A 27943-nucleotide genomic window follows, 5' to 3' on the forward strand; every position below is an offset into this window, starting at 1 on the left:
GATTTGCATTTTCCTAATAGCTAGTGAAGTTGAGCATCATTTCATATGTCTGTTGGCCATTTCCATGTCTTCTTGGGAGAAGTGTCTGTTCTGGTCCTCTGCCTATTTTTTAATTGGATTTTCTTTGTTGTTGTAGAGTTGTATGAATCATTCCCTAATTAAAATTAAATATTCTCTTCTCTGATCTTCCTATTGTACCTAAAGGGTACACCATCACAACATACAGAAAACCTGATTGCACTTATTCATTTACATGACTATCTTCTCTAGTAAACTAAGGTTGGGGATCAAATCTTATCATTTCATTAAAGTCAGCACTTATCAAAGGAAAGAAAACTGGAATGAATAACTGAACAAGTAGATAATTCTGCAGTTGTTTTTTCTCAACCTCTTTGCTGGTACTTTATCTCACTCAACCTATAGAAACATACCCACATTCTCGAATACTAACACATACACACATATGACTTCAAGAAGGTCATACTAAAACTTTCCAGGACAGACCCAGCCGCCAAAGCTTTTCTCCAAGTACTGGGCCACAGCCAGGGTCAGGTGATCATTAAAGGGTCCAGCCACGACCTGGATACCTAGAGGAAGTCCTTTGGTATTCAGACCCAATGGGCACTGGGTCACAGGCAAACACAGGACATTGAAGATACCTGAATGAAACAAACAGGAAAAATGTGAGACGTCAAAACCTGCCCCTGAAAACTTATTTTCTCTCCTCTATTTGTACAATAATGATGACAAAAGCTAAAAACATATAGTTACGGTTTGCTATCTGCTGAGGACTCATCTAGGGATTTGATGTGTATTAAACATTTGAATTAGCCCAACAAACCCATGAGATAGAAACTATTAATTATTCCTATTTTATGTATGAAAGAACTGAAGAACTGAGAATTTAGATAACATATCCACAATTACTGGGCTAGTAAAAGCTGAAATCAGGGCTACTCCTAAATTTCCCTCTGTAGTATTTTTAGCAAAAAATTTTACTTTTACTTATGAACATTGGTAATATAATAATTCTGTACTAATTTAGATTTGTAAATTGTAATTCTTTACCTTATTCATTTTTATAGATTTATTGCAGTATAATTTACATAAAATAAGACTTCCTGTTTCAGATGTACAAATTAATGATAGTAAATTTACAGAACTGTGCAACCATCCCCACAATCCATGTTTAGAACACCTTCATCACCCCAAAAAGAAATTCCATACAATTAAGCAGTTACTTTCTTTTCCCCTTTTTCACAATTCCCTCGAAACCACTAATCTATTTTTTTATGTCTATTGTTCTTTTTATTGACAAAGAGTTTTTATTTTGGTTATATAATCACCAGTTGATGGACAGTTGGGTTAACACCTTTGGGCTATTATTTATTGTGCTGTGATAAACATTCATGTGCAAGTCTTTGAATGGACATATTTTTCTCTTGAGTATATACATAGAAGTGAAATTGCAGGATCATATGGTAAATTAATATTTAACCTTTTTATGGAAATACTCAACTGTTTTCCAAAAAGGCTGTACCATTTTTATAACATTCTCACCAGCATCGTATGGCAGGTCCAATTAATTCACCTCTTTGTTAATAAGTATGTTTTTATTATAGCTCTTCTAGTAGGTGTGCAGGTGAAGAGGAATTTCCCATTTAAATGGCTAACTTTATAATCAGTTCTTTGCTCTCCTTCTGTAAACATGTTTGCTGCTCAGGCCAAAGATCTCAGGATCAGTTGAAAACTCATCCTCCCCTTTGAATGTTTTGCCTTAGTGCTTGTTTGAACAGATGTTTTGCCTTAGTGCCTGTTTTTAAAAAACAAAACTCATGCTCTGTGACTGCCTGTAGCCTATAGCAATTCCCCGGGTCTGTAAATCAGCCCATGCTAACTGTAACAATGCGGTATAAAAGCAAAATTGCCCCTAAGCTCGGGGCCCAGATTTTCAGAACACTAGCACTTCTGGGACCGCTGGTATAATAATCCTGAGTTCTCCAACCCTCTGAGTACTGCTTGGTTTCTTGCTGATCTGAATTTTGCAATTTTTCTGCAACACAGAAATCTCATTGTGGTTTTAAATATGCACTTCCCCAATGACTAATGATGCGGAGCATTCATTTTCTCATGCACTTATTGGCCATTTGAATGTCTTATTTGGAAATATGTCTTTTGAAATCCATTGTCCTTTTTTTAAATTGAGTTTTATTTAGTCTTATTATTGAGTTGCAAGAATTCTTCATGTATTTGGAATATCAATCACTTAGTGGATATCTAATTTGCAAATAATTTCTCCCAGTCTATGTCTTTTTTACTTTCTTGAAGGTGTCTTCTGAAAAGTTTTTAATTTTGACAAAGTTCAATTTATCATTTTTTCTTGTATTGCCTCTACTTTTGGTGCCAGATCTAAGAAATCTTTGCCAAATCCAGGATCATAAAGATTTATTCTTATGTTTTCTTAATTTGCTATAGTTTTAGCTTTTACATTTAGGTCTGTGATCCATTTTAAGTTAATTTTTGTATATGGGTTGTTCATTTTTCTTTATTTTTCTCTCTGTTCATCAGATTAAATGACCTTTACCGATCTTTACTCAAGTCTGTTCTTTCTTTCTTGTGCCAGTTAAAATCTATTCTTGAGTTCTGCTAGTGAAATTTTCATTTCAATTACTGTACTTTTCAACTCTGGAATTTCAATTTGGGCATTTTAAAAGTAACATGACTCTTAGCTGATATTCTTTAATAAGACATTTTTTCTCATACTCTCCTTTAGCTATTTAAATATGGTTACCTTTAGTTCTTTGAATCTATTTAAAATATCTGATCTGAATTATTTATTAAGTCCAACTCAAAGGCGACTTCTATTTCCTGCTTTTTTTTTCTGTGTATGGGTCACACTTCCTCTTTTTTCGTATAACTCATTTTTTGTTGAAAACTAGACATTTTAAATAATATATTTTATCAACCTACAATTCTGATTCTTCCCTGCCTTCTGGGCTTGTTGGTTGCTAGATTATTTAATGACTTGTTTTGACTGCTGTGAAATTTGTTTCTCCCTAAAAGGTGCAGCCTCTGATGTAACTACTCTGTTGCTCTCCTCTTGTTTTTAAGTTTAAGCCTGGCTACAGGTTACCCCCTAGGTCAACAAAGTTAAGCGATAAATAAATGGTCAGAGATTGCTCTTAAACAAACCTTGAAGCAGTAAACCCTCTACCCTTTGTTATGCATATGGGTGTAATTTTGGAAATGCTTTCAAAGTTTGGGGAATTTAGAAATCTACCCCATGTTTCAGCAGGGACTAATGCCCGTTCCCGAGTATTTCTCCTGAGTTGTTCACTGACAAGTGCAGGTTTTCACATGCACATAGCTTTCCTGACCAGAAGTCATGTGATCTTAGCAGGACTTTCTTTGGCTGTCTGTTTCCCTGACTTTCTGTTAAGTTTATGGCCACTCTGCTGTTTGTTTTGGCTCAGTGAGTACTATAGAAATTTAAGCCTTCACTGACTTATTGTAACTGTGTATCTTTTCACCATGAAAAATCAGCCCTCTCAGGCAGGGCTGCAGAGTTTCCAGTACTTTTGCCCTGCCATGACCTTATTTAGAACTTCCAAAACATCTTTTTGTGAATGATAGAAGATATCGGATCTCATGGCCTTTCACACCTGTCCACAATAGACCTTTTGCAACATGGGCCTGGGCAGGATGGCAGCTGTCAGAGCTGGAGCTGAGGACGGAAGGATGGAAATACTCTCCAGCTTAAATACCATAGACATCAACTACTCTTATCAAGAATCAGTAGATTTTCTTGAACGAATGCTTCTCAAGTTATTACGCCTTTTGAAAAAATTCAAAATTCGGAACGCTTTTTTTATTTGATGATTTTGTTCCGTTTTATTGCTGTTTTTTTTTTTAGAGAGGGGACTTGTCAAGCTCCTCACACACTCATTTTAGTAAGCCCAAGCTTACCAATTCATATTTGTCTATATGTTCAGTGATACATTGTATTGGTCAATGGGAATTGCACAGGTGAACAAGATGGGCACAGACTGCAACCTTCATAGAGTTTACCATATAGTAGAGTTATGTAAAATCTGGGTTCAGAATGTACAAAAGTTTCCTCTTGCGTGCCTAGCCTACCAGTATTAGTGAAGTTACTAAGCACATTGTATTGAAACATCATGAGGCCAAGTTTGTTTTAAGAGGAAAAGAATGTCATGATTGGTCATCAATAATGCCATGATTGGTCTTCAATAATGTCATGATTGGTCATCAATACCTGCCATGAGGGACCCTTGATGATGAAGTCCTATGCTTGTGCCATGAAATACTGAGATTTACTTTGATGCCAGATGCCATGGGGGTCATAGAATCTCTGGGAAGAATCCCTGGTACCAAAAGCAGTGAGTTTCCCACATGAGGTCTCTCTAATGTGGCTCATCACAAGACATAAATAGCCCTAGAGATATATAAGTATAGACACCTAAACTAAATTTGGGGTAAGGGGGAATCCAGTGGAAGGCCACTTTTGTAAGTTGTTTCCTCCTACCTCTGGTAATGACTTCTCCAAGTTATTATGGCATGTAGGTATTGTGATAAATGTGGTAAAGCTGAGGTGGGAGAAAACTATAAATGACACTGTTGAGATAAAGCTTAAATTGTAACATTGTTAACCCTATGTTTCCAGAGAATACAATAAGGATAATAAAAATATTCTGAGATTCTGCAAACGAGAGCATTCTCTATTATTGTGTTATTCCAGTGACACCATACAAAGAACAGGGGATATGGGTATTGTTCCAGGATGGGTAGCATGATACATGTCTGTATTGTAGTTTTTAGCATGGCTCTCCATGATCTGTTTACCTCTCCAAATTCAAGCCCATCCTCCTACCCCTCCATTAATAATTCACACTCTGTGGATAGTGTAATGCTTGTGTTCCCCCACCCTCAAGATTCCCGATATACCTATTCTCTACCATTTCTCATAAGGTTCTTACTTTCTGGATGATTGTCCCCCTTTCCCGCCCCCTTCACCTGGATAATTCCCAATTCTCCCTCAGGACCCAGGTCGTGTCAATTCCTCCAGAAATTCTTCCTTTGCCATTGTATTTGCCATCTTCTAGTGAAACCCTGGTTACATTTTTGTATTTCTTACTAAAGTAGGTGTCAAATGTGTCAGGATCACCTCTCTAACCCAGTGCACACAGTCTGGCCACATTATGTGTTCAATAAATATTTCTTCATTGTAGAGCATCAATGAAATATAGTAGTAAAAGGACCTACCATTTACTGACCACTGAGTGGGGCAGAAGAACAGGGAAGGAGGGTTAAGAGTTAAGGGGATTTGGAGTCAGACTTGTGTTTAAATTCTTATCTCCTTTACTTCAGAGCTCAAGAGCCCTGGCCAACTTCTTGTTTCCTCCTCTGTGTAGTGAATTAACTCACAAACTCTGGGATGGGGAACTTGGATTCAACTCTCTTTTCCAATATCACCTTAGCTATGTGCCTTTGGAAATGGGACTGAAGTTCTTTGTGTCTGAATTCCCTCACCTATGAAATGAGGATAATAACAGTTTCTCCTTTTTACAACTGCTGTGAGGATAAAATTAGACGAGACCTAGAAAACTCTTAGAACAATGCCTAGGATACATAAAGGGGAAAATAACAGACATCCTACAATTTGGCATCCTATAATTCTATGTCATTGACAGAAGGTCTCCCAAACCTGGTACATTTTCAGCTTCAGTGGAGAGATTAAAAGCAAAACAAGACTAAGTATTATTGACCCAAGTACATATTGGAAATCCCACTAGCTCTGAAGACAGATCAAATACAGGTGGATTCCTGTCCTGACTGACTCTTAAGTCACTCTGTTACTCCATCTTTTACACAAGGATAACGGTACCTACTAGTAGAAGGATTTCTGGGAGCCTTCAATGAGATAATCTATAGCATTTGTAGCTTATAGTATCTGGCACATAATATTTGATCAATGGTGCTATTATGTATCATGGATCTTGTGTCCATATCACCTGGCATATAACCTGGCTCACAATGAACACTCTGTAAATGTGCTTAGAATTGAACTAGAGGAAAAAGTTCCAATTTGTGGCAAACTTTAGTCTGAAGAAAATCCCTCCAAAGCTACAATTTTTTTGTTTTACCTAAAAATTAAGTGCACTAACCAAGGAGACAGTGAATTTCACATTCCTAGAGTGCCCAAGCAGAAATGAATGAACACTCCATGAGCAATTGTAGAAAGGAATTTAAACAACATATGGATAGATGATTTCTAATATATAACCTTGACATTCAATGTATAATGGATAGGGTATAAGAGTTGCAGAGAAGTTTATAGACAGAATAGTTTGAGGCTAGTTCGGTATAAAATCATCTTTCACTTGGTTTCAGCTTAGTGAATAACCCTCGAATAGTATAATATTGCTTCATGAGCTGAGACCAATAAAACCTTTAGAAGGTAGATTAAAGTTTTAGGAAACTATTGTTAGGATATAGGAAGAGTTCTGGAATAAAAATTAGGAAGCAAGAGTGTGATTTTTGGTGTGAAAATTGACCTTTGGGGGAGTTACCAGGCAGGTCTCTATAACTCACTGTCCTTAACTATAGAACAGGATTCAACTTTTATTTATTCTTAGAAGATCTGAATTACATCTTGTGCTTCAAACAGCCCCTGGGCAGAGATATAGTAAATTAGGAAAACATTTTGTAGGACTGCAGTATTACCAAGGAGGAATTCCATCTGAGCTTGAATTTCTTAGTTGAACAGATCTCTGTATGAATACAAAAAATCACTAGAGAGACAGCTGGATATTGCTGTGCCTCACTAATAAAACATACTAAACATTCTTGTCTTTTCTTCCTCGGAATTCTGCCAGAAGAAGTGGGAGCAAGTGTTCGGGTAAACAAGTGGGATTTGCTATCTGCTTCTGTAAGGCCCTGTGGGATGTATTGGTTTTCCTACATCTATAACATCATGAATAAACAGAGTGGGATAAATGGGCTATGCGGGGCCAGCTTTCCTGAGCTGTCTTTGTTGATAGGGAGGCCAATGAGATTAAATAGGCAAAGACATTTGCACTCTGAAGAACAGGAGGTTTCTGAGGCTGTTGGAAGAAGCAAATATCAGAAAGGAATATAAAGGAGGCTAGTCTGTCCTTTTCTGTTCTTATAACACTACACATACTAAGGAATTTCAGCCATTGTCATGATTTCAGCTATCACCTATGAGTGAATGACCTTCACATCTATATCCCCCAACCTACATTTCAGACCTATGTGACCAGATTCCTATTTGACATTTCCATCTGAATATCGCACAGAAGCCTCAAACTAAAAAAGCCTTGCAATATAACCCCTTTCCTCAAACAATGCAGTCTAGACAGAGAATTAAGACACCAACATGAAAAGATCTCTGATAAAACAAGAATATTCTCAGAAGCCAACAAACGTGATTTAGATGAAAAGTGGTAGAGAATCTTAAAAGATGGATTTTTCACTGTGGGTTGAGTATGGGAATGGGCAGAATTGAGATATGAAAGAGCTTTTCTAAGATGAGTTAGTCTTGGGTGAAAATTCAGGTTGAGTTGCCCTTTTCAATCTCAGGGAATATCAGGCTAGACTAATTTCTGCTGTGAATAATTAATAATTAGTGAGCAACCTACTAAATAACATATCAATGTTTATAAATATAAATTAAATAAAAAATAAAAACAAAAGCAAGACAAAATCAAAAATTTGTAACTTGTAACTTCCTCCTTGGGTTCTCTCCTATAGACAAAATTTCAAAGATTCAAGGAATTGGAGGTGAGTGACCAAAGCCAAGAATGTGAGCAAAGGTGAATAAATAGAGGATAGAAACTATTATTTGATACCTTTTCCCTCTCATTCTCCATAGCCTTATGCCAAGTACTTTACATGTATTATTTAATTTACTCTTAATAGCAACAGTACAAGGTTTGGATTACTCTGAATTACTGGATGAGTAAATGGGTTCAGAAACATTCAATGTCTTGCTCCAGGACACGCAGGTAGAAACTAATGGAGCCAAATATTTGAACTCGAGTAAACCAATCTGCGAATAGCAAGTTAAAGTGGACCACAGGTTCCCATAGTAGGAAAGTATTTTTGATAAAGGCCTTTCTACCTTATCACCATGACTAGTATGGTTCCCTGGAAGAGATGCTAGGGAAATCACAGAAAATGACCTAGTACATTTCCAGGGGCCTTGAGACCTCACACAATCACGTTCCATACACTATTCACAAACCAGCTGAAACTGAAACAAATTAATTGGATGAATAATAAAATGAATCAAATCCAGAAGGGATAATAGAAAAGGCAAATAAATGACTATCTTGGAGAATTATATTTTGTGCTATCATTATCTGAGAAGCCACAAATCTTAGGAAAAATCTAACCTGGCTTTAACATGTTTCAGAATAGCCAAGGCAGCCTTTGGATTCACTGCGTTCACACTGTGTAACTGAAGATGAGTCACTGAATCTCCCTGAAGCTCAGTGCTGTAAAAACATGGATATTCATACCCACACTTGCAGGATTGTTGGGAAGAAAGCAGATATTAGCAAATTATCTTCTACATAGGAAAATAGCAACTGTTTTCTGGAATTTGTTTTAAATGACACATCATTTTTCGATGTGCATGTATAAAACTTGGCCAGCAGCAAAAAAAATTATGATTTTCTTGAAAAACATATCATTTCTTTACATTACAATTACAGACTACAAGGAGTGCAATTAGGTACCTGTGTAAGCAAAGTTGAAAGGCCTTGTCAGAGCAACATGATGCTTGGGAGCCACTGTAGGATGGGAGGGATATAAGAAAACGCCATCATCACCTAGCATTTCCACCAACTCTTTAAGCAGGCTTTCTTTCATTGCCTGGAACTTTTTGGATTTCTCGGAGTCATAGTCGAGGTTTTTTTCCAACATGGCCAATCCTACAGAATGATGATATATAACAAGTCAAGTTATGAAATTTCATTTTAAATCTTATTGTTCTTTATCTTTTCTTATTCAATATATATTCATTCTAGAATATTGAGAAAGAAGGTGATGAAAGAGCAACCTTATAACTTTGCCATACACGAGCATTATTGACTATTTAATGCTAATTCCCAGTCTTTTTGATAATGCTGTATACAGAGTTCAAAGCTTCTCCCATAGAATATTATATCATAATGATTTTTATGAGTACATAATATTTTAATGGTAGGAATATACCATGTTTTTTTTCTTTAGCTAGCCCATGCTTGTTGGGCATATAAACTATTTCTAAAATTTAAATGCTGCAATAAATATTTTCATGCAATTAATTCTTAGCAAAATTTTATAATAGAACTATATTTTAGAGGATTCTAATATATCTTCAAGTTTTAAATTATTTTATGAAAAGAATGAATTCATACACATATACATATTTTACATATTAGTTAAGTATACACCAAAGTGCTTAATAAATCATACATATTTAGTATCTATATTAAATGTGTATTTTAAAATAAAGTTCACTTGTTTTTAAAGTTTATCATTCTGATTATAAAAGGAACACTTAAGTCTAATAGAAAATACAAAAAAAAGATTAAAGTAGAATGAACAACTCACAAAAAAACATAGTACTCAGGGGAAATAACTGTAAATACATTAGTTCATGTACTTTTCTATGCAAATATTAGGTCTTATAGTAGGTCACACTGTATGCAAAATTTTCCACATTTCCAATCATCATTTTAACATACAGAAATATAGATGTTATCAATATAGCTTCATAAACGTGGCCTTAAGAGCCTGCGTACAATTTTATCCTATATACAAACCATAATCCACTACCTATTCCTCTGTCATTAAACATTATCATGCTTTCGATTTTTTGTTATTGTAAAACATGACACAATGTACATCTCTATGACTGAAGTTTTGAATATGGTTTGAGATATTTTTATCTGAGAAGTGTAGTTTCTGGTCAAAATCCCTATGAGTGATTTTTCAGGAGTGACCATCAGCAATTACAAAAGATTTATCTGGCAAGACTCAAGGGGGCAAGCTGCCCTCCCCAAACCAAATATGGTACACAACCAGTGCACTGAACCTCTATAGCGTGTGGCAGTCAAGGACCCAAGCTCCTCTGGCCTGTGCTGTTCTTGTGCTTATTTGTATTCCTAGCCAAGGCACTTTCATTCCTAGATTGCTCTGTCTGAGGCTTTTGGCAGGTCTTCTTCGGGTGTCTCTGTTGAGGCCTCTTCACAAGGAGAGGTAGAGGAAACCTTGAAGACACTTTCCCCCATTCTGAATAGCTACTCAGGACTTTTCCTCTCCTTGTTTCTCTCCCTCATCCTCTTCCTGACCTCGGGGTCCATAAAACTGCTTAACCAGTGAGAAAATCTCATTTTTCAGGGATGCTTAAACAGTGAGAAAATCTCCACATCTATGCTGGCCCATCTGACCCTTGAGTGGTGCAAATTTTTTAAGAGGAAAATGGAAAATGAAAGAGTCAGTGTTTTCTCCAGTTTTAGCCTCTTGCTTATACTATCACTGTGACTAAAGACTTCACTGTTACTTTTATTTTGGTGCGTTGCTTTAACTGGCTACCTCAACACGTTGACAACTAGGCTAAGCCCCTGATATTACCTAAGATGATAAAATGTGATTTCTTTTGCATTATTTGAGCTGGCATCAGACAACTCAAGAGTTGTTTAAAGACTTGATATCAGTACATCACTGTCCTTGAATTTTCATGGCTGTGCGCAAGAAAGAGGACATCAGTGAATAGAGTATTGTTAAGATTCTTTTGAAAAAAAAGTGACTCTGACAAATTTTGGCAAATGAGTGCTCTGAGTGCTCAGTGTCCTTAAAAGTATTTTCCTCATGGCATCAGAATATTATAGCCATTGAAAGTAGTGTCTTTCTCCAACAACAAAACAATTCCTGATGATAGAGACCTCATTAGTAGAGCCATGTAATAACAACAACAAAAATAGCTTCTATTTATTGAGTCTTTATGATGTTCTAAGATTTGTGGTTTCATCTTCATAAACTTGAAATTCCCAGTATGTGTATGGTTAGGTTGTATCTCACATGCTTTAGATGCATAATGTCATTTAAATAGCAAACAACGCAAGGAAGTACATATTTAATCTACTTGACTACATAGGTAATACATACTTTTATTAATCCCATTTTATAGATGAGAAGAACAAATCACTGACATGATAAGTAACTGTATGGAGGTTAAGCGAGCTGGTATCTAGAAAATTAAAGATTAGATCCCGGATTGAAATAAGGTAACAAATCTCTATTAGTCTCAGTTTCTCACTATAAAAAGACAGCATTACTTATACTATCAGACTCTCTTAAATGTTTAAAGGGAGAGCAAAGGTGCAAAAAAAATCTAATATTTGGCACCTAGGTACTCAATGGGCATTTGTTTACAATAATAGCAATCCTTAACTCTGCAACAACTGTCCATAGCTGCACTAATTTCTTTGGTGAGCAGCTTCAAATAAACTTACTCTACATGACCAATAATTAACATTTTTTGTAGAATGTTCTTCTCTTCCCCAAAGACATCAAACCAGTCTTAGAGAACAAAATTTACATACCAATGACAGGAATGGTGTGCACTGATAGGCCTAGACACCATTTGATCAATTCCCACAGAGGGCGGATAGGATTTCCAAGGTTCGTAAGCATATCTATAAATTTAACAGGTTCCTAAGATTAAAGAAAATAAATGAAATACAAATATTCTCTCAAAAAAGTATGGGTAAGACAAAAATATACATCGGGATATTCATAGCAGCAATTTAATAATAGCTTCATATTTACCAACTGATGAATGGATAAATAAAATGTCAATATAATAGAATATTATGTAGCCATAAAAAGACATAAGTAACTGATAAAAGGTACAACATGGATTTAAAAAATTATGCTAAGTGAAAGAAGCCAGTAACAAAACACCACACAATATGCGATTCCATTTATTTGAAATGTCCAGAATAAGCAAACCAATCAATACAGAGCAGATTAGTTTTTGTTTAAGGTTAGGGGGAAGGAGTGATATTGATATTGGAGGGAGTTACTAATGAGTATGGGTCTCTTTTAGTGGCGAGGAAAATGTTCTCAAATTGACTGTGGTAATGGTTGCACAATTCTGTAAATGTTTTAAAAATAATTTAATTGTATGCCTCATATGGTATGTAATTTATACCTCAACAGCACTCATAATAAAACAGCTACATTGCCATAAACACGTATGATTGAGAAAATGGCCACATCCTTTTATCACAGTAAAAGCTTCAAGTGCCAATCATATAATTTACCTGTTCTTAAGAGATAAACCATTACTGAGCACCATAGTAGAGTGCCTACGACTACCAACTCTGTGTCAGGCATCATCATTCAAGGTAAAAAGAGACCAGTTTTTTTACCCTTTTGTCTTATTTCAGGTTTTTAATTTCAGGACCAATTTTAACAACAAGCACCTATGTTAAGGGTTTCTCCAAGTTACAAGAGAGTATCTCCTGCAAGTGAACTCAGAATAAATACCTCTTTTGTTACTAAGCTCTAATTTTGTTACTAATACTCTAATTCTAATTCCAAGGTGCTCATATAAAAGAAACAGACTGTTTCTTAAACACAAGTATAGTGACTGAAAATTTATTTTCCTTAAGGTAGAAAGGGATCATAAGAGTTCTGCTTTATTGAAGGGCTACTATATGTCACATTCTTTACAAGAAATCTTAATTCTCAAAATAATTTTGTAACACAGGTATCAATAGCTTCATTCCACAGATGGGTAAAGCGAAGAATAGATAAAGTAACTAACTACCCACTCAAAAAGAAAAGAAAGCAAGGAAGTAGCTTGAAATTTGGATTTGGCTCTGTCACACTCCAACACACATTCCAAATGCAGAGCATGTGTACAGAAGTCTTGAAAATAATTTTTAAAATTTCTTCATAGTGTCAATTTAACTTATTCCTCTTAAAGAGCTCATCTTTAAAACGCTCAAGAAGCCCGAAGAAAGCATAAGTAAAGCATCTTTCATAAGTACCCACATTGGCATCCAAACTTAGCAAATAACACATTGAAAATGCATTATAGAAACCAGGTAACTGTGTGCATGTCTCTAAAAAACTCTGATGGGGGAGGCAAAGTGGGCTCTTGACAATCGGGGTTACTTAATCATTTTATGCTTTTTGAAACCTAAATCTCTGTTACCTAGAAAACACCATAGTGAAATAAGCCTCACACTCCTGTACCCTTGTCCATGATGTTCCCTCTGCATGGATCACTTTTTATAACTTCTTTACCTGGTTAAGGTCTCCAAATTATTCGATTATTGGAAGATAGCAACTCTTCCACTAGGAAGTCTTCACTGACTTCCACATAGAGATGGGCCCACCTTCTGTGATCCTGCAACCATATATGCTGATACCAGTGTAGCACTCACCAAACTGTGTAGTCTTTAATTATTTGACTCTGTCACCTATTTGCTTATGAATTTTATTTCTCCGTATCTATAAAATATGGCACTCAATAAAGGCTCCATAAATACGTACAGAAGGAATGAAGAAAGGAAAAAAGTGGACATACCTTTCCATCATGTCCCTTCGCAGACATCATTGTGATCCATAACTGAAAGGAATACTTCATTTGCTTCAGTTTAACATGTTGAACTGAGGCTCCCAGCACAGTCTCCAGGTGAGCCACAACCTTAGAAAATGAAGATATAAAAATAGAGCAACATGATTAGGGAAAAGAGATATTAGTTGAGAGTGATAACAGCACGATGGCAGACGAGGAAGCTCCAGGTGCTCATTTCTCCGTGGAAACACCAACCTACGGACTAAATTAGCTCTGTGAGACCTCTGTAAACCAGTTAAAAACTCGGGGTAGGGGAGAATGAGGAGTTTTTATTTAATGAGTATAAAGTTTTAGTAATGCAAGATGGAAAGAATTCTGGAGGTGGATGGTGGTGATGGTTGTACAACAATATGAATGTACTTAACACCACTGAACCGTACACTTATAATTGGTTAACAGAGTAAATTTTATGTGCATTTTTCCACAATAAAAAAAATTAAAAATGTGTTGTGTGATTATAGTTTATGGGTAAGTAAAAATAATGACAGTAATGGTGCAAGGGACAAAGGAAGAAACTGGGAGCGCTCTGTTGTATGGTACATACACTTACCATGTAGCAGTATAGTGTTATTTGAAAGTGGACTTAGAATAGTAGTAAACATATATTGTAAACTCCTAGAGCAACCATTATTTTCTTCTAAAGAAGTAAAATCACAATTGGTATGCTAAGAGTTGAGAGAAAATGGAATTTTATCAAATGCTCACTTAAAACTAGAAAAGACCTAATAATCCTTAACATGTCTGTACCTGACAACAGAACATCACAATACATGAGACAAAAACCGAGAAAACTATAAGGAGAAATAGATGAATCCAGTATTACAGTTAGAGTGTTTAACATTCCTCTATCAGTAATTGACAGATCTAACAGTCAAACTGAACAGACCTATCAATCAAGTGGATCTAAAATAATTTGTAGAACACTTCATCTAACAACAGCAAAATAAACTCACACAGAATAATCACCAAGATAGAGTACATTCTGGAATATAAAACTGACCTTAACTAATTTAAAATATTAGAATCATACAATGTATACACTGAGATTCTGAGACAACAGTGGAACTAAACTAGAAATCAGTAACAGAAAACTAGCCGAAAAATCCCAGCATATTTAGTTATAAAACAACTTACTTCTAAATAACACATGGATCAAAGAAGGCAGAAGGGAAATAAAAAATATTTTAACTAAATTAAAATGAAAATGCAATTTATAAAAATTTATGGGATGCAATAAAGACAGTACTTAGAAATTTACATTACTGAATGCATATACTAGAAAAGAGAAAGATCTAAAATCAACACTCTAACCTTTCACCTTAGGAAGTAGAGAAAGAAAAGTAAAATAAACCCAAAATAACCAAAAGAAAGCCTAAAAATCAACCATATTTTAATTAAATTGAAAATAAGACAACCATAAGTAAAATCAAGAAAACAAAATGCTGATTCTTTGAAAGATAAACAGAATGGATAAAGCTCTAGCCAGGCAAACTAACAAATTTCTAACATCAGAAATGAAAGAACAAACATCGTTACTGTGCACAACAAAAGAATAATAAAGGAATGTTGTGAACAACACCATGACCACGAATTTGACAACCTTGATGAAATGAGTCAATTCTTTAAAAGATTCATTCTACTAAAACTGACACAAGGAGAAACAGGTAACCTAAGTAAGCTTATAACTATGACGAAGCTGAATCAGTACTTAAGAACCTTACGCAAAATAGTAAATTTGGCTCACATGGTTTTACTAGTGAATTCTACCAAACATTAAAGGATAAAGTTATGTGAGTTCCTACATTCTCTTGCAGAAAATAGAAGTGGATAAAATACTTCCTCACTCATTCTTCAAGGCCAGCATGACCCTAATACAAGAGCCAGGCACACATTACAGAAAAGGGAAAACTAAAACCAATGACTTCCATAAATATTGATACAAAAATCATCAACAACATATTAGCAAATTCAACAATGTTATAAAATAAAATTATATGCCATGAACAAATGGGACTAATTTAGGTATGCAAGACTGGTTCAGCATTTGAAAATCAATTAACATAATTTATCACATCAGTAGGCTTAAACAGAAAATCATATAATCATATTAATAGATGAAGAAAAGCATCTGAGAAAATTCAACCCCGATTTACAATAAAAACACTTAAACAATCTAGGAATACAGAGAAACTTACTCAACTTGATAAAGGACATCTACAAAAAAAACCCTACAGCTGGCAGTACATGAAAGGAGAAGCGTTTCCCAAAAGATCAAGGTCAAGGATGTCCCTCCTCAGCATTCTTATTCAACACTGTACTGGAAGTTACAGGTAATGCAATAAAACAAGGAAAGGAAACAAAATGTACAAAAATTGGTAAGGAACAAAACTTTTTTTTCGCATATTACATTATTGTTTGCATAGAAAATCCCAAAAGTATGGCGGAAAAACTGTGGAATTAATAAGAAATCACGACAAAGGTACAGGATATAGGGCTAATTTGAAAAATTCAATTGCTTTCCTAAATACCAGCTATTTGAAATTATACACTCAAAACTGGCAGAATCTCCACATTGATTCCCTGGCCTATAGAGGAAGGACTATTATGGTGTAAAAGGCCAGTAAAAGCCATGGGAACTACCTTTATCTAGGACAACAGTAAAACAAAGGCAATATCACATTCCTGGAGACATTGAAGAGATTGGTACTACCATCAAGGAATTAAAGGATCCCCACTACATGCCCATTCAACTCACCTATTTAGCCTTTGCAGAAAACAGGGATCTTGGAGAATGAGAGTTAAGTATCATAAACTTAAGCAGGCGGTGACTTTAAACACAGCTGCTATAGTAGATGTGATTTCATTGTTTGAGCAAATTAACACATCCCCTGGTTCCTGGTATGCAACGATTGATTTGACAAACGCTTTCTTTTTCTCTATACCTGTTAGTAAAGGCCACCAAAAGCAATTGCTTTTAGCTGGCAAAACCAGCAATATACCTTCACTATCCTACCATAGGGGTATTTGATTCTCCAACCTTTTGTTATAATTTGGTTTGCAGAAATTTTGGTTGTCCTTCCCGTCCACAAGATATCACACTCCATTATTCTAATGGCCTTGTGTTCACTGGACTTAGTGAGCAATAAATAGCAACTACTATAGACTTCTTGGAAAGGTATTTGCATATCTAATGGTGAGAAATGAGTAAAAAAATTCAGTACCACTCCATTTCATTGAAATGTATAGCTGTCCATTGGTGTGTGTCATGATAGCTCTTCTAAGGTGAAAGATAAGTTGTTTCATCTGTCTCATCCCAAAATCAAAAAAGAGGTACGATATCTGGAGGTCCTTTTATGAATTAGGGGATAAAGTATTCCTCATTCGAGTGTGATACTCTAGCCCATTTACTACGTAACCTAGTTTGGAGTGGGGCCCAGAAAAAGAAGGCTGTATAACTGCTCCAGGCTGCTGTGCAAACTTCTCTGCCACTTGGTCCACACGATCCAGCAGATTCAATTTTGCTTAAAGTGTCAGTGGCAAAAAGAAGAGTTCTTTGTAGTCTTCAGCTAGTCCCCATAGGTGAATCACAGTTTATGCCTTTAGGATTTAGGAGCAAAGAACTGCCATCCTCTGGAGATGCCTACTCTCCTTTTAAGTACCTACTTTTGCCTTACCATTGGTCCCTAGTAGAGACTAAATGCTAACCACGGGCTACGAAATTACCACGTGGCCTGAGTTGACCATCATGAACTGAATGTTGTCTGGCCCACCAATCCATAAAGATAGGCATGCACAGCAACAATACATCATGAAATGGAATCACTTATAAGAGATTAGGCTGGAGAAGGCCCTAAAGGCACAAAAAAAAAATTACATGAAGAAGTGGCTTATCTGCTTATAGTCTCCATTCCTGCTACACTGCCCTTTCGATCTGAGCCTTCATATGTGGCTTCATAGAGAGCTCTCTGGCATCAGTTGACAGAGGAAGAAAAAAGGTACACCTGTTTTACACATAGTTCTGTGTGACATGCCGGCACTACCCAAAAGTGGACAGCTGCAGCACTGAAGCCCTTTTCTGGGACATTTCTAAAGGACAGTGGTGAAGGGAGATCCTCCCCATGAGCAGAATTTTAAATAGTGCTCTTCGATATTCACTTGGCATGAAATAAAAAATGCCCACATTTTCCCACTCTTCCCTCATGTATAGATTCATGGGCTATGCCCAATGTGTTGTCTGGCTGTCAGGGACTGGGATGCAACATGATTGGGAAATTCAAGGCAAGAGGTATGGGGAAGAGATCTGTGTATAAATCTCTCCAAGTGAAAAACCTACAGATATTTTTGTTTCATATAAATGCTCACCAAAGGGTGACCTAGGCAGGGGAAGATTTTAATAAGTGGATAAAATGACTTGTTCTGTTGATATCAGTCTTTTTGCGCAGCCATCTCTGTCACTGCCCAATAGATTCTTGCACAAAGTGGCTATGGTGGCAGGGATGGATGTTATACATGGGCTCAATTCATGGACTTTCACTCACCAAGGTTGACCTCAATACAGCCACTGTTGAGTGCCTAATCTGTCAGCAGCATAGAACAACACTAAATCCAAAATATAGACCATTTTCTAGGGTAATCAGCCAGGTACTCGATGGAAGTTAGATTACATTGGACCACTTTTATCATGGAAAGGGCAGCCTTTTTTGTTCTTACTGGAATACTTAACACCTTGATATAATTTTGACTTCCCTGAAAATAATTTGTCTGCCCAAACTACCATCTATGGACTGCCAGAGTGCCTTACCCACCGTTGTGTTATTCCACACGAGATTTCTTCTGATCAAGAAACTCGTTTCATAGCAAATGAAGTAAAACCAATGGTCCCACGCACATGGAAATCACTGGTCTTACCATGTTACCACTGCAATGAACTGAAACTTGACCTCTCAAAATTCATATGTTGAATCTCTAATGACCAATATGACTGTATCTGGATATAGGATCTTTTGTAAGTAATTAAGGTTCTATGAGGTCATAAGAGTGGGGCCGAATCTAATAGGACTGTGGCCTTATAAGAAGTTGTGTGTGGCTGTGTGTGTGTGAGATAGAGATAAAGGGTGAGAAAGAGAGACAGAGACAGAGACAGATAGACAGGCAGGTCATTCTCCACCATGTGAATAAACAGTGAGAAGGCAGCTGTCTATAAGGTAGGAAGAAAGCCCTCAGCATTAGCTGACCATGCTGGTAACATGACCTTGGACTTCTAGCCTCCAGAATTATAAAACAAGTAGATTTCTGTTGTTTAAGCCATCCAATCTATGGTATTTTGTTATGGCAGCCTGAGTTGTATAATACACTCACCGTCCTGAAGCAATTGGTAGAACAGTGGAGTTGCCTTTCAAAGACTCAGTTACATTGCTAGCCAGTTAGCAATACACTGGAAAACCGTGGTAAGGTTTCTAGGAGTCTCTATATGCTCTGAATCAGAGTCCAATATGTGGTGCTGTTTCTTCCAAGCCAAGATCCATGGGTACAGTAATCAAAGGGTGGAAAGGAGAGTGGAACCCTTACTATTACCCCTAGTGATTGACTAGCACAATTTTTATTTCATGTCCCATGACCTTATTCTCTGCTGGCTTAAAGGTCTTAGTTTCAAAGGTCACCTCACCAGGTAAAGAACCATGACAAGTCGAGGTGCTTGCTGAAGGCAAAGGAAATAGAAAATGAGTAGTGGAAGAAGGTAGTTATAAATACCATCTACAACCATGTGACTAAATACAGAAATGAGGACGGTAATTGCCCCGAGTATTTCCTCCTTATTTTTTATAAATATGTGTGTGTTTAATTAAGGAAATATCTTTTTTTCTCCCCTCTCTTATACCTTATCATAACATAAGATATATTGACTTTACATCATAGTATTTAGGTTATTAATTTTGCATCAAACTATTTAGGTTATAAAATATCAAGGAGAAGCATAAACATCACCCATGAACTTTACATCCTCTTCTGGGGAAAGTATGTTCTTGTTGTATGAAGAACATTTGTATCATGCTGTGTAGAAGTACGACCTCATTATTGTCTTTATTTGGAGGTTAAATATGGTTTAAGGAGATGTGTGTAGGTGACAAGGGTTCTACTTATAATGGTTAAGCTATGTGAAATAAGCCAGACCCAGAAAGAAAAGCACTGTATGATCTCATTTATATGTGGAATCTAAAATACTCCAACTCATAAAAGCAGAGTAAAATGGTATTTAACAGGGATAGAGAAAATGGAGAGATGTTGGTCAGAGAGTACAACATTTCAGTTTTGCAGGATAAGTAAGTCCTGGAGAGCCAATGTACAACGTGGTGATTATAGTTAATAACACTATATAGTGTACTTGAAATTTGATAAGAGTTTGATTTTAAGTGTTCTCATCACACAGAAGTCGGCTTCTTTGGAGGACTCTAATACAGCCACTCTGAAAGACAGTTCACAGTCAGGAGTTTCTCGAAAAGCTAAATTGTTCCCCTTGGTATTTACCCAGTAGAATCTAAAACTTATATCTATACACAAAGCTACACACAAATGTTTATAGCAGCTCTGTTCATGTATGGCAACACCTGGAAGCAATCAAGATGTTCTTCACTAGGTGAATGGATAAACCAATGGTGATACATCTTTACAATGAAATATTACTCAGCAATAAAAAAAAACATGAACTATCAAGCCATAAAAAAACATATGGGGACTTTAAATGCACATTTATAAATGACAGAAGCCAATCTGAAAAGGGTACATACTGCATGATCCTAACTATACACCACTCTTTAAAAGGCAAAACTATAGAGATAACAAAAAATCAGTAGTTTCAAGGGGGAGTGTAGAGTGTACAGAGAACAGAAATGAATATGTGAAGGATAGAGGATTTTTAGAGTAATGAAACTATTATGTATGATACTGCAATGGTGGATACATGTTATTATGCATTTGTTAAAAGCTATAGAAACTGTACAACAAAGAGGGAACATTAATATCGATTAAGGACTTTAGTTAATAATAATGTCTCAATTCATCAGTTGTGACAAATGTAGCACACTTATGTAATATAGTAATAATTGAGGAATCTGTATGCAGAAAAGGGGGGATAAATGTAAACACCTTGTACTACCTGTTCAATTTTTCTGTAAATGTGTAACTGCTCTAAAAAGAAGTCTTAATAAAAAATTTAACCACAGACGGTCTTGGCTTCCTTTCTTGTAGAAAATGAGTAATAATAATACCTGCCTCTCACTACTGTTACAAAATAAAGGAATGATACAAGACCTGAACCATAAAATATTCTCAACAAAGTTAGATGCTCTAACATTTTTCTTTTCCTTCATACCAACATCAGTTAGCAGCTATCGAGTTTTTGCTATAAAATCAAAGCAACTCTCTCTTTTTATTGAACCTGGAAATGGCTAAAGTTAGAATTGCTTAATAATGTTATTAATCTTAGGGAAATATATAAATAAAATATGGCACTTCTAAACTCTAGAATACCAAACACTCGTTTATTCTGGCAGAAGATTAACATCATTTTCTCACCTTCCATAGAAAAATAACCAATTTGGTTTTAGTCTATATGAAATATGGCCTCCCCACACCCCAAAATGTTATTTTTCTGGCAATAGCTTGGGAAAGATGAAGGTGGCACACATCCTTCTTGTATATACAAAAATTGTTACATATACAATGTGATCTCAACCATAAAAAATTTACATCTATACATAGGCATAGAATGACTGGACAGAAATATGACAAAATAGTAACAGCAGTTACCTCTGAGCAATTTCTTTATTTGATTTATTATATTTTGAAAAATCTTCTTTTTCATTATTAAAAAAATAAATAAAATATCAAAAATAACTCTGAAAATCATGCCAAAAAGTACTTAGTGCAATTACTGTGATCACCTTAATTCTGTAGGCTGACACAGAAATACCTGGCAGACAGTAAAGGAAAAAAGTGAGAATGGCATCCCTTTGCCTAAATATGAATTCCATTGAAGAGGTTCTATTTATAATTACCTTTTTCTGAGCCATAATGAGTTCTTGGTCCACTTTGGTTGTGACAATTGAGCCACCATCATGTTCCATCCAGTAAAATTTCAAGTCCTTTACATTTACCTTTTCATCTAGTTTTAACCTATAGGGGAATAAAAAGAAACTGACATCAACAAGTTACTTATATATGCTCACTAGTTCAATGCTAACAATTGAGTTACGCTAGTGGAAGTCCCCCCCACCCCAGAACTGTGTGCCAGAAATAATGATGACCCTTTAGAACTTAGATGTTCATTTAAGAATATTACTCTGCCTACAAGAGAGAGAACAGTTTGGAATGAGTCAAATTTGAAGATAGAGTGATAAGTCAGAAGACTCCGGTAATAATCCAGATAAGAAATCAGTGTAGTTGGTATGAGAATCTAACCATGGTGATAGATATATAATGATGTAGGAAATAATTAGAAGGTAATCTTCATTGGTGATCGCTTAGACATAAGGAGTCATAGAGATAGGAATCAAGCTTTTAATGACTGGGTTGATCAAGGTGCAATCACTGAAATTGGGGAAGGAAAGAAGTACCAAATTAGGTTTGTCGGGCTTGGGAAAAGAATGAAATCAGTTTTGGTCATGTTGAGTTCCAAGCCCCTGAGATGCCAAGTATGCCAGTTAATACATTGTCCTGAAGTTTAGATGAGAAGAGGAAATTGGGGATACAGATTTGTGAATCCTGTAAGTACGGAAGGTAATCGAAGGAGCAGGTGTAAATGGAGTCATCCTGGGAGGTTGGGGAAAGAGAGAAGGATGAAATGAGTCAAGACTCCCTAGAATACCAATATTTAAAGGATGAACAGGAGAAGAGTCACCAAGGGAGATAAAAAGAGAAAGGCATATATATATATATAGAAGCTATATCAAAAAAGTGTGAATTACAAAATCCAAAAGTATAGATTGTTTTAAGAAGAGTCAATAGTGTTGCCAGATATAATGAGGTCATACAAGTATTGAAAAGTAGTTATTAACATTAGCATAAAATAAAAAAGATAAGAGAACTTAATAAAACACTTCTTCATTATCATTAAACATGCCTAAACTACATACTGATTTCCAGCTTTCCACCACTAAAATTTTTTTTGCCAAGTTCTCTGATCTGTTTTCTTTTTTTAATTTTACATATAGTTATGTATATGGTATGTGTGTGTGTATAGATATATTAAGTTGAAATCATAGGAAAGTGAGACAAACAATGGAATAAAGAGCTGCGAGAATTTCAGAACATGAGATCCAAAGCATATTTCAAAGTTTTTATATATCAAAGCAAAAAGGAAAACATTTTCCCCCCTCTTAAAAGAGAAATTAATGTCTGGGGAACTAGTAAAGTTTGATGTATGGAACTGAAGAAAGTTCCACAGATTGTATTTTCTTTGTGAGGTAGGATGTGGGATCATTTGCTGAATGTAAAAGCTAGATGAAGAAATCACAGTGTTACTGGAAATAAAAACATTGTGAAATTGCTATGCTGGAAAATGTAATAAAGAGCTATCTAGGGAAACAGAGATTTCTAGGCAGTATCAATGTCCCAGGTAAGACTGAAAAACATGTGTGACGACAGGTGGCAGAGGTACCAGAAAGCCTTAAAGTGAGATACATCTATATATTCAAATTACCAAATGAACAACAAAAATCCACAGCTTTCATCCCAAAACAGGCATGTGAAAAAATATTTTTACAAACTATCTTCCCAATTTGTGAAGCATGATACCCACATATACAAAAACTCTCTTGTTAAAAAACAAACAAAAAACTCTAATAATTCTTTGATCACTGGAAGTTTACTTCTATGTCTAATAAACAGGGAGAATAAGTGTCTGGACAGGAAAGAGAGGAAAAGAAACAAACATACTTTTTGATCCCAGGTCCTGCCATGACCTTCAGTATGGGGACCAGGTCTTCAGCATAGCGGCACATTGGACCAGTGCTCAGAAACAGCTCCTGGATTCCCCTGACCATAGGAGTCTGACCATGGTTGGAAACTACACCTGAAAGGTTAGACACTTAGGTTAGCTGTCCAAAATAAGACATGATCCCTGAATGTTGTACTGTATCGTCATGTTTAATCTATCTTAAACTTGGAGGGTAGAACTTCCAGTACAATATTTAATAGAAGCAGCAAAATTAGACATATTTTTCTTGTTCCTGATATGAGGAGGAACGTTTTCAGTTGTCATCAATGAGTATGATGGTAGCTATGGGTATTTTCACATATGCCCTCTTTTTTAACATAAAAATATTTAATAGTGTTTACCATGTGCTAGATGCTCTTCTAGGAGCTTCAGAAACTTTAACTATATTAATTCTCATAACAACCTGATGAAGTAGGTATTTTGGCTATACCCATTTTATAGATGAGACAACTGAAGCAGAGATAAAGTATCTTCCTTAAGATTACATATCTATTAAGTGACAGAAAAATGGGAGTCTCTCTGTTAAAAGCAAACATATAGTAAGGGTAGAGGTTCAAACAATTATAAAGTTAGTATGAAAGTTAAAAGACAAAAGTCCTAAAATCGTATATATCAACAATAGTTAAGAGATGCACATACACACACACACACACAAAGATGTAGAATATGACTTCAAAACATAAAATGTGGGGAAGTATATATGTAATGCTTTTAGAATGTGTTCAAACTTAAGCAACTATCAGCTTAAAATAAATTGTTATATACATAGGTCGATATATATAAATCTCTCATAACCACAAACCAAAAAAATAGGTACACACAAAATAAAGAGAAAGGAATCCAAACATAACACTAAAGAAATTCATCAAAACCCAGAGGAAGACAGCAAAGAAAAGAACACAGAAAAACTGTAAAGATAGAAAAAAATTAATAAAATGGCAATAAGTAAAAACGTATCAATGATTATTTTATATGTAAATGGAATAAATGCACAAATCAAAAAGAAATAGGGTAGCTAAATAGATAAGAAAGAACACCCACATATATACTGCCTACAAGAGACTCACTTCAGATCTAAAGACACACGCAGAGTGAAAGGATGAAATAATATACACCATGCAAAAGGGATTGAAAAGAAAGCTGGAGTAGCAATACTTATATCAGACAAAATAGACTTTAAAACGATGTAAGTAATAAGAGACAAAGAAGGGTAATGATAATGAGATCAATCCAACAAGAGGATATGACAATTGAAAACATCCATGCAACCAACATAGGAGCACTCAAGTACATTAAATAAATATTACCTGACATAAAGAAAGACTGACAGTATTAGAACAATAGTAGGGAAATTTAACACCCAACTTAAATCAATTGATAGCTTCATCCAAACAAAAAATTAATAAGAAAACATTAGTCTTAAATGAAAAAGGTTACCATATACTTAATAGATACATTTAGAATATTCCACCCTCAAACAGAATACATATTCCTTTTAAATGCACATGGAACATTCTCCAGGATAGATCACATGTTAGGCCAAAAAACAAGTCTCAATTAATTCAAGGACAGAGAAATTCCATCAAACATAATTTCCTACCACAATGGTATGAAACTAGAAGTTACCTACAAGAAGAAAACTAGAAAAAATACAAGTGTTGAAGCTAAACAACATGTTATTAAATAATCAATAGGTTCATGAAGAAATCAATGGAAAAATTAAAAATACCTCCAACAAATGAAAATTAAACATGTTTTTCTAAAATCTGTGGGATGCAGCAAAAGCAGTTCGAAGAGTAAAATTTGTACTGATACAGGTATACCTCAAAAACAAAAATCGAAAAAAATATCTCACATAAACAATCTAAACAGACACCTAGAGGAACTAGGAAAAGAAGAATGAACAAACCCCAAAGTTAGTAGAAGGAAGGAAACAATCAAGATCATAGGAGAAATAAATAAAATAGGAACTATAAAGTGAATAAAAAAAGCAATGAAACCAAAAGCAGGATAAATAAGAAACAAAATTGAAAACTCTTTAGCAAGACTCATGAAGAAAAAAGAGGGCCCTAAAAAAATCAGAAATGAAAAATAAGTTATAATCAATAACAAAGAACTACAAAGGATTATAAGAGAATACTATGAACAATTATAAGCCAACAAATTAGACAAACTAGAAGAAATGAATAAATTCCTAGAAACATACATCTTCTAAAACTGAATGAAGACAAAACAGAAAATCTTAACAAATTACCAGTAACAAAATTTTATTAGTAATTCAAAAGTCTCAAAAAACAAAAATCCAAGGCCAGAGAGCTTAACAGGCAAATTCTATAAAACATTTGGAGGTTCCCACAAAAAATTAAGAATAGAATTACCATATGACCCAGAAATTCCTCTTTTAGGTATGTACCCCAAAACTCTGAAAACATTTATTTATAAAGATATATGCACCCCAATGTTTACTGCAGCATTATTCAGTGGCCAAGACATAGAAACAACTAACGTGTCCTTTGACAGATGATTGGCTAAAGAAGCTGTGGTACATATGTACAATGGAATATGACTCAGCCATAAGAAAAGATGAAATACTGCCATTTGTAACGACATGGATGGACCTTGAGAGGATCATGCTAAGTGAAATAGTCAGACTAAAAAAGTTGAGAACCAGATGATTTCACTTATATGTGGAATATAAAGCTGAAAGCAACAAACAAGACAAATAAAAACTCATAGACTCAGATAACAGTTTAGTGATTACCAGAGAGAAAGGGAGAGGGGAAGAGAAGATAAAGAGGGTGAAATATATGGTGATGGAAAAAAATTCAATGTTGGGTGGTGAACACACAACACAATATACATATGATATAGTATTGAATTGTACACTTTAAACCAATATAATTTTATTAACCAATATCTCTCCAATAGATTTAATGAAATAAAAAATAAAAACAAAGAATACCTATACTGTTCAAACTATTCCAAAAAAAATTGAAAGGGGAACACTTTTTTTCTTTTCTTTTTAAAGTTTTACAAAAATTTATTTTAGCCAAAATTTTGAGGATATATCTGGAAACAAGATCTCAATGGATTGAGAAAATACCCCAGAGAATGGCAGTTTTGCAGGTTATTTTATACCTAAGAATCAAAGGAGAAGACATAAGGGGGGGTGTCACGTGATTAAGGACGTGGGAGAAAGCAAATCAGGAGAAATCAGTAGGACTGGATAAAAAGCAAAATGGAGAAATACATACTTTGATGTATTTTATATTGATGGGTTCAAGATAGTTAATAATTAATATTGGTAGTACATAGAGATAGTATGCCAGGAATAAGAGCACATGAGGGCTTCTCTGGTCTCATGCTCTGGTAGTCCTGTGCATGTGGTTATGCCTTTGAGGGATGTGGAAAACAAAATCACTCTGACATTTCAAAGGTATGTTATCCTAAATGCATAAGCACAGTGGACAGGGCTCATTTAAGGTAAAGACTGACCTTTACTAAGAAAGCTTTGGCCTGGGATGTGACTACTTGTCATGGTCTGCCCAGTTAGTAATTTTAATGTTCAGATCATCCTGTGTGGTTGCTTCTGCTCACTGAGTTTGTTAGATGGCAGGTTTAGTATATGGCCCCGTTTCTTTTGTTCACAGATAAAAAAAATCAGCATACAGAAATCTGTTGCATTTCTTTATCTTTTTTTAAATTAAGTTTATTGGGGTAACACTGATTAAAACAATTATATAATTTTCAGGTGTACATTACAATTTGACATCTATATATTCCATTATATGTTTACTACCCAAAGTCGTTTCCTTCAGCTACCATATATTTGATCCCCTTTACCCACTTTGACCTACTCCTACCCCTTATATATGACCCCCTTTACCCCGTCTATCTCCTCTCTCCTCCCCCACCCCTTAACCTCTGGTAACCACTAGTCCACTGTCCATGTCCATGAGTCTCTGTTTGTTTGTCCTGTTCATTTGTTGCTTTTGGGTTTCCATCTCACGTATAAGTGATATCACGTGATTTTCAACTTTTTCTGTCTGGCTTATTTTGCTTAGCATGATTATCTCGAGATCCATTCATGTTGTCGCAAATGGCAGTATTTCTTCTCTTCTTATGGCTCAGTAACATTCCATTGTATATATGTACCACAGCTTCTTTATCCAATCATCTATTGTAAGACACTTTGGTCGCTTCCATGTCCTGGGCACCGTGAATAATGCTGCTATGAACATCGGTGTGCAAATATCTTTTCGGAT

At 35.4% G+C, this 27943-nt stretch overlaps 1 protein-coding gene across 1 annotated transcript in view; it reads right to left on the reverse strand.

Annotated features, from left to right (window-relative positions):
* Positions 1-221: 221 nt before the first annotated feature.
* Positions 222-27943, reverse strand: part of FAAH2 (fatty acid amide hydrolase 2) — a 55467-nt gene continuing 27745 nt past the window's right edge. Inside the window, exons 6-11 of the mRNA XM_016166276.2 lie at positions 23618-23753; positions 21739-21856; positions 13634-13753; positions 11637-11748; positions 8784-8978; positions 222-659 (exon numbers count right to left, since the gene is read on the reverse strand). Of these exons, the coding sequence (XP_016021762.1) occupies positions 484-659; positions 8784-8978; positions 11637-11748; positions 13634-13753; positions 21739-21856; positions 23618-23753 (857 nt within the window). The 3' untranslated portion in view covers positions 222-483. The remainder of the gene's footprint in view (positions 660-8783; positions 8979-11636; positions 11749-13633; positions 13754-21738; positions 21857-23617; positions 23754-27943) is intronic.

This window comes from Rousettus aegyptiacus, unplaced genomic scaffold, assembly GCF_014176215.1.
Source record: "Rousettus aegyptiacus isolate mRouAeg1 unplaced genomic scaffold, mRouAeg1.p scaffold_m13_p_9, whole genome shotgun sequence".
NCBI classification, from domain to species: domain Eukaryota; kingdom Metazoa; phylum Chordata; class Mammalia; order Chiroptera; family Pteropodidae; genus Rousettus; species Rousettus aegyptiacus.